This window comes from Dermacentor variabilis, chromosome 6, assembly GCF_050947875.1.
Source record: "Dermacentor variabilis isolate Ectoservices chromosome 6, ASM5094787v1, whole genome shotgun sequence".
Classification (NCBI taxonomy): Eukaryota; Metazoa; Arthropoda; class Arachnida; order Ixodida; family Ixodidae; genus Dermacentor; species Dermacentor variabilis.
The window spans coordinates 197910623-197923971 of NC_134573.1; the positions used below are offsets into that span (position 1 = coordinate 197910623).

General features: G+C 42.2%; 1 protein-coding gene across 3 annotated transcripts in view; it reads left to right on the plus strand.

The window, feature by feature from the left end:
* Window positions 1-13349, plus strand: part of LOC142586048 (intermembrane lipid transfer protein VPS13A-like) — a 935034-nt gene that overhangs the window by 832168 nt on the left and 89517 nt on the right. For all 3 annotated transcript variants that reach the window (XM_075697293.1, XM_075697294.1, XM_075697295.1), the window contains one exon: window positions 8358-8424. In XM_075697293.1, coding sequence (XP_075553408.1) covers window positions 8358-8424 — 67 coding nt within the window. The remainder of the gene's footprint in view (window positions 1-8357; window positions 8425-13349) is intronic.

Here is a 13349-nt window from a genome sequence, read left to right on the forward strand (position 1 = left end):
AGTCTATGGATCGTCTAGGTTGCGCAGGATCTTGTTCGTTATGCCGTCGGAGCTCAGGATGGAACTGCTGTTGAGCTCGTAGAGTGACAGGCAGCCTCTTCGTTGCTGATCTCGGCGTCTGCTGATCTTGGCGTCCAGCTCAAGGTCAGCAGGTCCCGAGTACTCGAGGTACATTGTTTTGGGGCTCGAGTAGATGGGGAGGTACTTTTGCACCAGCCGCTTCATGACCTCCTCTTCAGAAGAGGATTCTATCTTCTGTATGGTCATGAACGAATTCTTCCAATAGACTTCTTGCTTCGCACTGTACTGCAGTTGTACACTCAGCTTGCTCATGACACAATTACCTGGGCTAGTGTGGCACACCATATTGCAAGTGAGCCACTTGTGCAGTTGCAGGATTCTCAGAAGTCCCTGTTCACTCACTACCACACAACCCCTTACTTTCTCACTCCCTCGTACTATGAGGACATTCTGAATGTATGTTTTGTCGTTTATTTTCACATGGAAACTTTATTGCTAAAAAAATATACACCATGGCATCATGAACTATAGACCTTGCACTATTTTTCCACATAGTCGCCACCAACATCGAGACATTTGTCGTAGCATGCAATCAATTTGAAGAAGGCACTCTAGTAAAACTTGGTGCCCTGCGATGCAAGGAATTGTCGCACAGCCTGCTCCACCTCAGCATTGTTTTGGAAGTGACGTCCCGAGAATGCGACTTTCAATCCAGGGAACAGGTGAAAGTCTGATGAGGCAAGATCAGGGCTGTAGGCTGGATGATCCAATCTCTCCCATCCCAAGTGATGAATCTGATCATGTGTGGTCTTGTGTGGGCATGCTGGTCTGCTGCTACTGTCTCTTTGGGGCACTGCGCATGCGTCATTCCTCCTCCACTGACGCTCCTTCCATCGTTGCACCAGCAACAACGGTGAATTTTTATGTTGATTGTTTGTTTCACTTGGTGTACCATGTACTTAATTTAATGTTCTCTTTCAGAAAAATGATTAAACTTAATTTTGGAATGTCCTTCATATTATGGACTCCGTCTCAGCATATCAGCCTCTCTGAAAAACTCCTCTTCCCGCTGCAATGATCCCTATCATGTCTAGAAGGAAAACTGAGGGGCTCGGTTTTGTTAATCATGACCACATAAAGCCAACAGACAATGAAGCCAAGGAAAGCATTGGGGAAATTAACTGTGGTTTAAATTAGAATGTAGAAAATAATAAAGAAAAGGGAAGTGAAAGTTGATGAAAAGATAACTTGTAGCTGGTGGGAGCCATACCCACAACCTCTGCATTACGCTTGCATTGCATTGCCAATTGTGCTACAGCAATGGCTATCAATTGGTCCACTAACTTGAGTATTTATGTTTACTAGCTCTAGCCCTAGGAGTGTTAGCCAGCACCACTCAGAGCCAAGGTGGGCAGATCTGGAACATCCTTTATTGCTCAATGGCGTCACATAACACGTGATCTTAAGAGAGCAGGCACATGGCTAATAAACCCTCGCATGCTACCTAATGACATCGAGGCTGCCAGATTCGAGACCCTCGCAATGAATAAATGAGGGAAGAAGGGAAACTGAGAGATTCAATTGAACAGGCAGTTCAAAGGTAAAAGACAGTCCTTGTCCACATCGCTTGAAATCAGCTCAAACTAAATCGACGACCTCCTGATAAGCCACTGGGCAGTCACATCTTAAAAGAACTAAAAAATCATAAACTTACCTAAACACTTTGAAAGAAAGAGGTGAGCTGTTAGCACGTTGCCAGTGAATTGTTAATAGTAGATAAAAATATGTCCCGTAAAATTGGAGCAATGCGCAAACTGATACAAATACCTTTCTTCTGCAGGTAAGTGTGTACAACACAAGGTGTTGTTCAAATAAAATTCCAACAGTGACATAAAATTGCTGTCATTTCAACTTTTCTCACAAATACAACCTCGTCATTGTTACTAGTGCATTCAAACACATCAGGAAACAGTTTAGTAGAGTGAGGAACAGAATATAATAGGTCTTATATGTCCACTGAATATCCGTAACCCACACTGCCGCAACCCCGAAAAAACAACAACATGGTCAGAACTCTTACTGAGGTACGGATCCTTAACCTCAAGTGCATTAAGAGCTGTGAGAAGAAATCTACTCACCTGGTATTGTCACATCCCTTTCTCGCTTATAATAGACCGAAACAGGTTGTCTAACTTGCAAGTTTTCACACTAAAAGCCCAGATAGAGAGTCCCTGGCCAGTTTTATGCAACCCCATTTTTCACATAGTTTAACAGCACTTCTTTTCACTTTTTCTAAAGTGACTTTAGTTAGGTTTAAAATTTTTGGTGATAGCCTGCAAGGCCTTCTCGTTAAATGTGCTGTGCTGTAGGGCCACAAAACCACCTTCTTTGTCAGACTACACTAAACACAGATTATTATCTTGGAAAGGGTTACCACACATTGCGCAGCCAAGTTTTGACGACTAACATGACTGGAGGGAAGACCTGTGCAAACTGTCCACACCATCTGGCAGCCATCATTCTCGTTGCTCGCAAGGTGTACGTCCTATTTGCCACACGCCAGTTTAAAGTCAGATGTTCACACACCTGAACATGGGGTTTGAAGCCATACTTCAGCCCTTTATCTAATAATTGCACTGAGTCTTGTGGCATAACGTTGTCTCAAAGCACCTTGAGAAGTGGCCCTAAAACACATCGCTGAGAGACACCCGATTTAACAGAAATAAGGGTAGATGAGTGACTGTTGACTACCACAAACTTGAAGTGGTTAGTCAAGACTTCCTCCAGCCATCACATTATGTTGGGATGTAAAAGAATATTTAGCTGCACGAATTACTATCAAGTAGATAACCTCAGCCTCATGATGCTTCGACCACACAGCGTGATTGTCATTGCATTCCGCAATGTGGATAAGACACTTTTTCTTATTTTTCAGCCTTTAAATGTTCTAGAGGACCATAGTTTATATTTATTTGAGCAGAAAGATGCTTTAGGAATAAATTTACTAACAAGTCATTTCGCTTAGTTTCTGTAGAGAATCCAATTTTCTCAAGGGAGTGGGTTTGAAAGGAGCTTTCAAATGTGCCACATGCTATGTGCCAATCGTTATGGTTATTCCACTAGATCAACAGGATGGAAACATGTAGTCAATCAACACTCCGCAAGCCAAGCTGTCTATAGTGGATTTTTTAGTGAAGATTGAAGTTATTCCTAAAAAAAGTCAAGTAAAGAGTTGCATGGGCATTAATAGTGTCAAAGCGGAAAAAAGTGTATGTGTGTGAAGTGTGGAAAGCCGGTCATATGGTAGAGGTATATGTCAGTGTGTTGAGCCTGAAAGAAAGGCTTAAAATATGGTCGCTTGCAATGTGCAGAAAACACGCCCACTTATCATTATTTCAGACATTGTATCACAGCAAATCACCCTTTGCCGTGACTCACATTCAACAGCCTCATTATAATTCCGAGTGGATTAACCAGAATAAAAAATTGAAAGCTATCTTTCCACGAATAATTAGGTTTCAAAGCTCCCCTTTTGTGCTGTCAATTAACTGGCAAAATGGAATTCATTACCAGCAAATGTAGTCACACTAACAGAATCATCATCTGTCCAAAAGGCATGGCTAACCTATTTGGAAAGCAGCAATGATTCTTCAGAAAATAACTGTATCACCAATCATCCTTTTCTTTTGGTATTTGTTCAGTTACATTATAATCACATTGCATATTACATGTTTACTTACATGTAAGCTTACATGTTTTATAAGTGTTACTTGTTGAGTGTGTTATGCATTGTGTGACTGCTGAAGTGGCTTTTTTTTTTTTGTACACCTTGTATGTTTGTATGAATTGTTAGGAGTGCTAGATTATGCATTCTGACTTATTACTGATCAATTCACACACACATGCACGCACGCACATACGCAGGGTGCCCCACATAACTTTAGCCAAACCTTTAAAAATATGCAAATTCCACATAGTTGGACAGAACAAAGGTAATGTTGTTTGCTGTTGCTTGGAGATAATCAAATTATTTTTTTCATTCTGCCTAATTAGATAATTAGTCCTAATATGATTAATGAACTTCTCAAATATTATAGTTAGATTAAAAGTGTCAATGAGAAAATTGTAGCATGACATAAAAAACTCCCGATACAGCTTTCTGTTGCTTAATACATACTACATAAAAGTGTTTTTCCAAGTATGAAAACCCTTTCTTTGTGAAAAACACACACACATGCATGCACACGCACACACACACACCAGCCTTTGTCAGAGTACAGTAACGCATGAACAAAACATACACAGCTTTAAAAGCACCATATCAAGAGCAGAATGCACACTATCTGCGCTGACTAGAACTTACACTGTACATCATAAATCATTATCAATGACACACAGCCACATTATCAAAGAGCCCACACAGCCACCTGCACGAACCCCAATGTCAAGGGACAGAGCTCCATCCCACGTTCCACGCTGCAAGTCTCCAAATAACCCCGAATAACTCCAAATAACTATCGACCGTAAACAAGCATAAGTCGCAAGAAGTACTGACTAATGCTTCACTCCAGCTAGTCGGTATTATATTAAATCACTATGAATCATCGGCAAGCTCACTTTTAAAAGAAGAAAGTACCTTGGTTGACCAACTTATCCTGCATGAAGTGCATTTGCTGAATGCTTACGAAGGAAGAAAGGTGAATGCGTTAAGCAAAATAAAAAGTCGGAAACTGTTGCAGGACAATGTCCCGGTAGTAACTGACTCTACCAAACAAAGCTGTTCCACAACTTCTGTAATCTCAATTGCTAAAACATTGCTGGAGATACTACCATAGTTAACCTTTCCCATGTTGCGCTTCTGCCTATAGAAGGAAGGGTTCCTTCAAAAGGCCTTAATTTCTGTCCAGCCACCAGGGGCTTCGACGAATTCCAATCAATGAAAGACATTGAAAACTTCTCCCGAAATTTAAGACTCAAAGAATATTTTCATGACTGCACTAGCAGAAAACAAGACCACCTAGCTATACTGTCCGCGACACACTGGATGCCTGCCTCGCAACAGGACAAATGCCTAGACCTATATATCAAAGCTGTTTCTCACGTGCTCAACACCTACAAGACACTCACCCCATTCCAGGGAAATCTTTCCACTAGCGAATCCAATGCTCTTAGAAGCCTAACCACACACGATGATATTGTAATTAAACCGGCGGACAAGGGTGGCTCAGTCATGATAATGACAAAAGAAAATTACATAAAAGAAGTTGTAAGACAGTTATTTGACGGCGCATTTTATAAAGAACTTCCCTGTGATCCTCCCGACGAATTCCTATCCATGATTAAGGACACCATAAAAGCATTGGTGAAGCAGCAGAAGATTGATGATAAGACAGCACGCTCCTTGATCCCACTTAGTCCATTAGCCGGACGCTTTTACCTGCTGCCGAAGGTACATTAACCAGGTAATCCAGGCCGTCCAATTGTATCCGGCATAAGAACAGTCACAGAAAACATCTCTTGTTATGTCGACAGATTGATCAAATTTATTCCAGCCATATTTTCTTCTTTTGTTAAGGATACTAATGCTTTTCTTAACAACATAATAGATCTAACCATTCCTGAAGGCTCGCTTCTGGTGACGATGGATGTCACTTCCCTCTACACGAACATTCCCCACAGGGATGGCATTCAGGCTCTCTTGAACTCCTACGAACACCTCCAGTGTAATAGCCCGATTGACAGCTCAACCCTCGAGATTCTGCTGAAGTTAGTTCTTGAGTTTATCAACTTCGAATTTAATAATTCTCATTATGTACAAATTAGTGGAACATTTATGGGAACGAAAACGTTAAGAGTGTACGACTAAAACCTGTCTGCTGTAAATGCTACATCAATGATATAATTTGTATTTGGACACATAGCAAAACAGAACTCTTAAACTTATTGTGGCATTCAACCAGGTACACCCCGCTACAAATTCGCACATCATTACTCACCATTGGCTGTAGACTTCCTTGACGTCACTATTACTGTTTTTGACAGACTCCTAATCACAAAACTCTACAAAAAGCCAACTGATAATCAATTTATTCATTTTGAAAGCAGCCATGTGCGTCATTGCAAGACTGCGATTCCATAAAGCCAGGCACAGTGCTTTAGGTGCATATGTTCCAAAGAAGACGATTTTAATTCTTTTTGCCAGAAACTCAAAAAGAAAGTTCTCAACTGTAAATACCCAGAAAAGATGATCGATGACACGATACACCGAGTGGCAGGACATGACTGGATGGACTTTCTAAAAAGCAGAAACAAGCCCAGTGGCTACCAGTCGGCTAATTTGATACTCACACATTCCACGTCTAACCCTAAGGTCTCAGGCATACTCCCCAAGCACTACAACATTGTCACCCAAAGCGACAGGTTAAAGGCCGTTTTTTTTCTGAGCCACCTCGTGTCGTGTATCGGTGTTCGAAAAACATAGGTGACATACTAATGTCGTCAAAAATCGCTGCTTCTAACCCGACTGGTTGCAGCCGCTGCAATAAACCACATTGCAAAGTCTGTCCTCATATAACACCTACATTGACTGCCACCAGCATAGCCAGCCAATTCATGTTCGCAATTAAAGGCAGTTTCAACTGTAATTCATGTAATGTAGTGTACCTGCTCGAGTGCAGCACTTGCCACATGCAATACATAGGCCAGACTGAAACACCTTTCAGCATCGGTTTTAACAACCACAGATCACATGCCAAATCCTTACCAAACCTACCACTCTCGAAACATTTGAACATGCCGGGCCACTCATTTAACAATCTCAAAGTAACCATACTCGAATCTGGATTCCGCACCAGCTATGGCCGCAAGCTTCGCAAATCTTACCTTATTCATAAATTGAACACTGTCTCGTCCAGAATAAATGAAAACAAAGGAAAAGTAACTTGTCTAACTTTAGATTGAGCACAAATATGCACTTCCCACACAGTGTACATGTATGATTTCAGCACTTTTTTTGCATGTGGCTTTTTGACGTATGTGGCTTGAAGTTGTACGCTTAACACCTCAATTTTTAGATAATTCCAAGTTGCACTTAGAGATGCCATGTGCTAAACATCACGCCTTTGTATCTGCACGTGTACATCATTTTGTTTTCACTACGCCTAATCATGGTAACCGCTGTCACTTACCTGAGTCATGTTTGTATATATTGTATCTGAACATATCTGCATTTCATTTTTTGTATTCCAAAATGTGTGTCATTGATAATGATTTATGTTGCCCAGTGTAAGTTCTAGTCAGCACAGATAGTGCGCTTAGCAGAATGCATTGTTGGGCAAGTTGATTCATTGTATTTGGAAAGATTGGGTGCGTTTTGTAGACGATCACAAGGAAGACGACGGGACAGGCGCAAACTAACAGCTGATATTTATTCGAGGGAAACACTTAAATATCAGTTCATGCCAGCCAGGCGCATCAGGGTATCAGCAGCAGGTAGGAGGAGAAAAAACACAAAATCAGAAAAAACCAATGGCGTGGCTCAGCTAATCATATTTTCTAGGAAACGTGCCTCCCTATTGTAAAGTATGATCGATGTGTCACTGATGCATGCTTGTCCCTTCTTTTTTATATAATATGCCTCTAGAAGCTCCTGTGCTTTTTCGTAACTGCACTTGCGCAGGATCTTAACTTGATTGAGCAGAGGCCTGCATTTATGATCTAGGCAATGCGTGGGTAAATGACGTTGCTCCCAGTTTTTAATAGACCTTTCGTGTTCACGGATTCGCACGTTCATACAACGGCACATCTGGCCTATGTAGGTTTTGCCGCATGTCAGGGGAACCTGATAAATAACGCCAACTTGGCAATCTACATGGGGGTTCTTGTGTTTCACGCCACAGCCACCTTGCTTCTTTCTGGCGTGAAGTCTCCGAATGCGGGCGCAAAGGTGACTCAGCTTGCAGGGACTCAGCTTGCAGCTTACAGATAGTGCGCCATCTGCTCTTGATACAGTGATTTTAAAGCTGTGTGCATGTTGTTAATGCTTTACTGTACTCTGACGAAGGCTGGTCCACCAGCTGAAAACGTTAAGTAAATATGTTAAGTTAAGAAAACGTTAAGTTCATCATGTGACCTCATAAGTGTCATGTTTGCTGGCTCAGTGCCGAGAATGGGTCATTGATTGCTAAGCAGTGCCGCAGCCAGTCGTGGAGTGCCAGAGTTTAGCCTAAGCTGCTATTCTGCTGTTATCACGATGGAATTTGTCACAACTACTTAGAACAGCATATGAACTGTTATCCTTAACTCACTGTATTTGGAATTTCTTTTTGGTGCTGAAGGGCTGCTGAAATGGGCAAAGGTGTCATGGTGAGGCAGCGGCTACCCAGGTTCATCAACCCTAGCCTGGTGAGCCTTGTGATTGATCACTTTTGACCACTGTTAATATCTGTTCTTTTATTTGTTTCAGTAACTTTCAAGCACATTAACTTACAAGCAAAGCTTAACACAATTTTTAAGTGCATTTATATATCAAGCTGCAACCAAGCACCTTAACTTTCTGAGAGATGTTAGGGCAGCATCATTTTACCTTGCCATCTGGGCTGGTGCACACATCAGCATGCTTTTTGAAGTTCTTGTAAAACAGATAAAATCAGAGGATACACATGAGAGATCAGATGAAGAAGACAACGGGTCTTGTCCCATCGTCTTCATCTGGTTTCTCGTGTGTATCCGCTGGTTTTTATCCATATTACAATGTGCCAACTGGCCCATTTCACCACTTTGCTACTTTTTGAGGTTTCTTTGTACATGTGTGTGTAATGTGCATTTTTGTGCATGTGCGTTTTTGGCTGCCAAGCTGCAATATAAAGTAGAGCCATTTTTCTAATGTGCAGGCTCGCTGAGCGCTGAGCTATACAGCACTGTCTTGTTTCATTTGATATGCTAATGCCTTCGTGGCTTTGATACATGTCACCCTTTATGTTCTCAGTTAAGCTTTGATAACTAGAGTTCTGTGCAAGAACATGGCTGCCTGCCTATTATGATCAATGTTGCTGCAAGGTAGTGTTGCAAGAAGCGATCCCTGAGGATTGCTCTTAAGATAGAAAATTGTGCAGATCGAACACACATGTTAGATTTGATGTAAAGCGAAGCTTAGTAAAGCAGTTAATTAAACACTTTACAACTAATAGTGATGCATATAATTTTGTTTACTTTCATCCGATGCAATTTGTAATGTCATGCAATGTTCATGTTTATCCACCACAAATTTCAAAACTTTATTCTCCCCCATTTTTTATGTTTAAGCACTATGGTCACAAACTATATGAAAATGCAAACTCTAAATCAGGTGGCTGCATAGTGCGGGACATCTACATAGCTACGTCACGAGGACGAAAGTAATGAATTATGCTTGAGGAGGGAAGAATGGTGATTACGGAGGTGTATACACAGAGAAGTATGACGCATACCAAATAACATTTAAGAATTCTGTATTTGTATCACATTGGCACATACCCATTCTAGGGCATTATCCAAGAATGCAAACACACTGAATGGCTAAATCAAAGAGAATAATGCAATCAAGTAATACATTAAATATTGCCACATTTGTTCTATGTAGAAGACAAAGAACAATGGTAGTTTCAGCAAACTCCATTTTGCAGTGGGGAAACTCCAAAGATGAAGAAGACGACTCTACGCTTGGTTTCTTAAAGAGGCTGCTTTTGTAGTACATCTCCTTGTCTCCTATTTTCGGTGCACTGTGACAAGATAACTTACCATTCCATTAACAGGTCAGTGTGCTTTAGAGATACTTGTAAGCTGACATTATATCTACAGGTTTTATTTCGGAATTTTACACTTGCACTTTATTCGAGCCAGTTCGCTGGTACTTTCATTCGGCATAAATACAGACGAATTCGGATGTATATCTACCTATATATAGATTATCTCAACAACCCCACACATCTCGAGACAGTCTCCTGAGAAATCAAAAGTGGGAATTTACGCTCCCATGCCCGGAGCCACTCAGTGAGAAAATCAAGTACCACCCATTTTGTGTGGAACACATGGATCGAACTGGGATTCCATTTGCATTCTTGAAGCAGCTTGGCAATCTTCTTTCCGATAACAAACAGCTGCAGGTAGTATGCTTCACTGCAAGGAGGTTCTTACCGCTATCAGTATGCTTCACTGCATTACATGGGTGTAACGAAGTGCAATGGAGTATTATGGAATGCAAATAAGACCTTTGCTGCAGATGCCCTCTGTATATTGAGGCACGCATCTTGCTCATTTTTCCTCCAAGTGCCTTGACAGCATCTGCCAAAACAGTGCCATTTCGTCAACATAAATATTTTAATATTCATGTTGACTACAGGTGCTGTAAAAGACAACTCTTAGCGCAGTTTACTTGCTCTAGTCGGGTGACAGTGCAGCATAGTCTATACATTTTTTTTCTCTTACTTCCACAGTATCATTCTCGAACACTGATTTTGTATAGGAGTCTTGCAGCTGGTGCTGCAGGTGGAGCCCATTTCAGACCAGACGATAAACAATATGCCGAGAATCCAGCCTAGAACAATGTTGCCAAGAAGCAAACTTCTGCTATATATGTATGTACATATAATATCATCCGAGTTTCCTGTCCAGCAAGTTGCATGTCTCATGTAGCATGTTTGTTGCTCAATTTATTGTTCATACTGAGCTTTTTTAAATGGAACAACTCCCTGACTTCCACGAGCTGCACCAAATTACCAAGATATGGTTTATATAAATTTGCAATTTTTAACATCACATAATACGTCCTGTGAGAAAAGAAGAACGCTTTCAGTCTGTAAGCAAGTAAACACCACAAGATATGTTCTTACATTGCAGAGATTTTGTGCCATGCTTCTTGGGTTTGCAAAACTGCCGCTGCAAAATTTACGCGAAATGAAAGTGCATTATTAAAAGAGAGGGCCTAGCACAAAGAGAACGATGTTGCCTCTTACATGTAAGCAAGGACACCTTGAGCACAGTTTGTGCCCACCATTATCATCTGTAAATTAAGAAGTTTACAACACAATGTAGTTCCGAGATATGTTAGGAACCCTTTTCGGAACATCACAAGATGCGACAAGAAACCGTTTATTTCTCTGGATCCTGCAGACTCACTGCTCGCCTTGAGAGTCGCTCCTGGCAATGTGCAGCATAGCTTGGTGCTCAGGCACAGCTGGACAGAGCCAGTATTGCCTGACAAAATGCCATCAGGTACTGATGTCAGCCGAATCATCATTAGATGCTGGTATACCAGTTGTGTGGCAAAGCAACCATAAGAAGCACTGCAAAGCAATTAAGACAAGCCTTCCAAGTATTGAAGATAGAAACAAGCCTTCAAAGAATGAAATTAAAGGTGCACTTTTGTGCAAGTTTCCTGCAGAAGATAAATATATAAATATAAACAGTTCTATTCTTAAATGGAAGAGGTCTGAGTATGAGGTGGAAGCCACTGTAGCTCTGGAGTATCACAACAAGATCTGTAACACCATGAGCCATTTCCACTTGCTTTCGAATTCTGCTGCAAGGGCCGGAGACAGTGCGACCCAGAGCGTTGTGAGCGACCCCACCACCCAAGGCGTTTCCACTCAAGCATGTTCCCGAGCACTGATACAGTGAGTTGCCTTGCTGAAACTACCGGTACCCATTTTCTCCAGTGAATTTTGTGAGGGGCAAGGCCACAATCCATAACAACCGCAAGCTGTTCAACATAGAGTAGTTTTCATATTTAAGATCATACTTAACTGGAACAGCAAAGCATGCCATCAGAGGTGTGCGCCTTACGGAAGTGAACTATGCAGTAGCAGTGAAAATACTCTTAGAGAGGTTTGGCAGTCCTACCGCGTTCGTTGATTGCTCTTCTCAGGTATCGTCACTGTGGGAACTCTGCGAAAAGGTGCACTTTTGTACAAGCTGCCTCGACATTCTCGGGGTTCCAGCACCAGAATACATGGTGGTACTTTATTGTGTCCTTATGCAATCACTCTCCAATGATATGACCATTCTCTACTGTCAATACATGAAGGAGACTGAGGACGAGGAGGAGGCTACTTTAAGGTTGCAGCAAGAGGAGGTGCGGAAGGTCATGAAGTTCCTGCAGGTAAAAACTGAGAGCAGAGAAGAGAGCCAGGCCTCCCATTCAAAGTCCCTACCGGAAACCAACCCCGCTGGACAAGGGCAATGCGAACCTTGTTTACCACCGCCAGTATCGTCAACATTAGCACTGGCCACAGAATCTGCACCGAATGGCCATCTCTGCTGTGTACGGTGCTATCAATGTGACCATGCCACAAAGGACTGGCATGTCACATTGTCAGCCAGCAAGATTAGACACCAACTAATGGGAAAGAACTGTTGTTCTAAATTCAGCAGAGAGGGACACGTCGCACGAAAGTGTTGCAACGCAGCATGGCTCAAGTTCAAGTGCTGCTCGAAACATCTTTCAGCACTTTGCACCATATGTAAACAAGATGGCAACCACCCGTCTACTGAGAGCAGTGATACACTTGTCCACCATGACATAATGAAAAGCGACGAGTTGCCAGCAACAAATGCTCCAGCCAGCAGTTCTACGTCTGCACCTGTCTTGATGCAGACGGCTACAGTGTGGGTATCCGAAAACTGCAATTTTATGTTATTTGATTACTGCTTGACACCGGCAGCCAGGGAACGTTCACTCGATGCGACCTGTTCAAAAGGCTCAACCTGCCTTCCCTCGTGACAGAAGACCTCTCTCTGTTGACGTTTGGCACTTCTAAGTGTTCCCACCGTTACAGCTGTGGAAGTGTCAAGCTCAAACTTCATAGTCATTTTGTCTCCCATGACATCATGTAGATGCATTGGAGATAGCTGAAGTCTGCACCAAAGCATGCAAAGCATGCTTTGGAGGTAGCAGAAGTCTGCACGTTGAACACTCCAGCCATCGGACAAGATCTGCTTGCACTGCTGCGTGAACGTAAGATGCTTGTCGCAGATCAGCATCGACTGGACGATCAGTCGATGCCAACACTCAATGTCCTTATAGGATCAGACTAATATTAGTGCATAGTGAGTAGAAGAATAGAACACCTAAGCAGCGACCAATGTGCAATTGAGACGGTCTTCGGTTGGTTGTAAAGCCCGCCAATGACTTCCCTAATTGAAACTCGAGCACATTTGCCCTATTCATTGCGTGTGAGCAGAATGGGCAAGCTGCATATGACATTGGAGGTGTGGCAACTTGATGCACTAAGGATCACCAATCCTCAGGATACCGCTGGCATTTGTGATCAACTAGCAGTGACGCAGTTCAC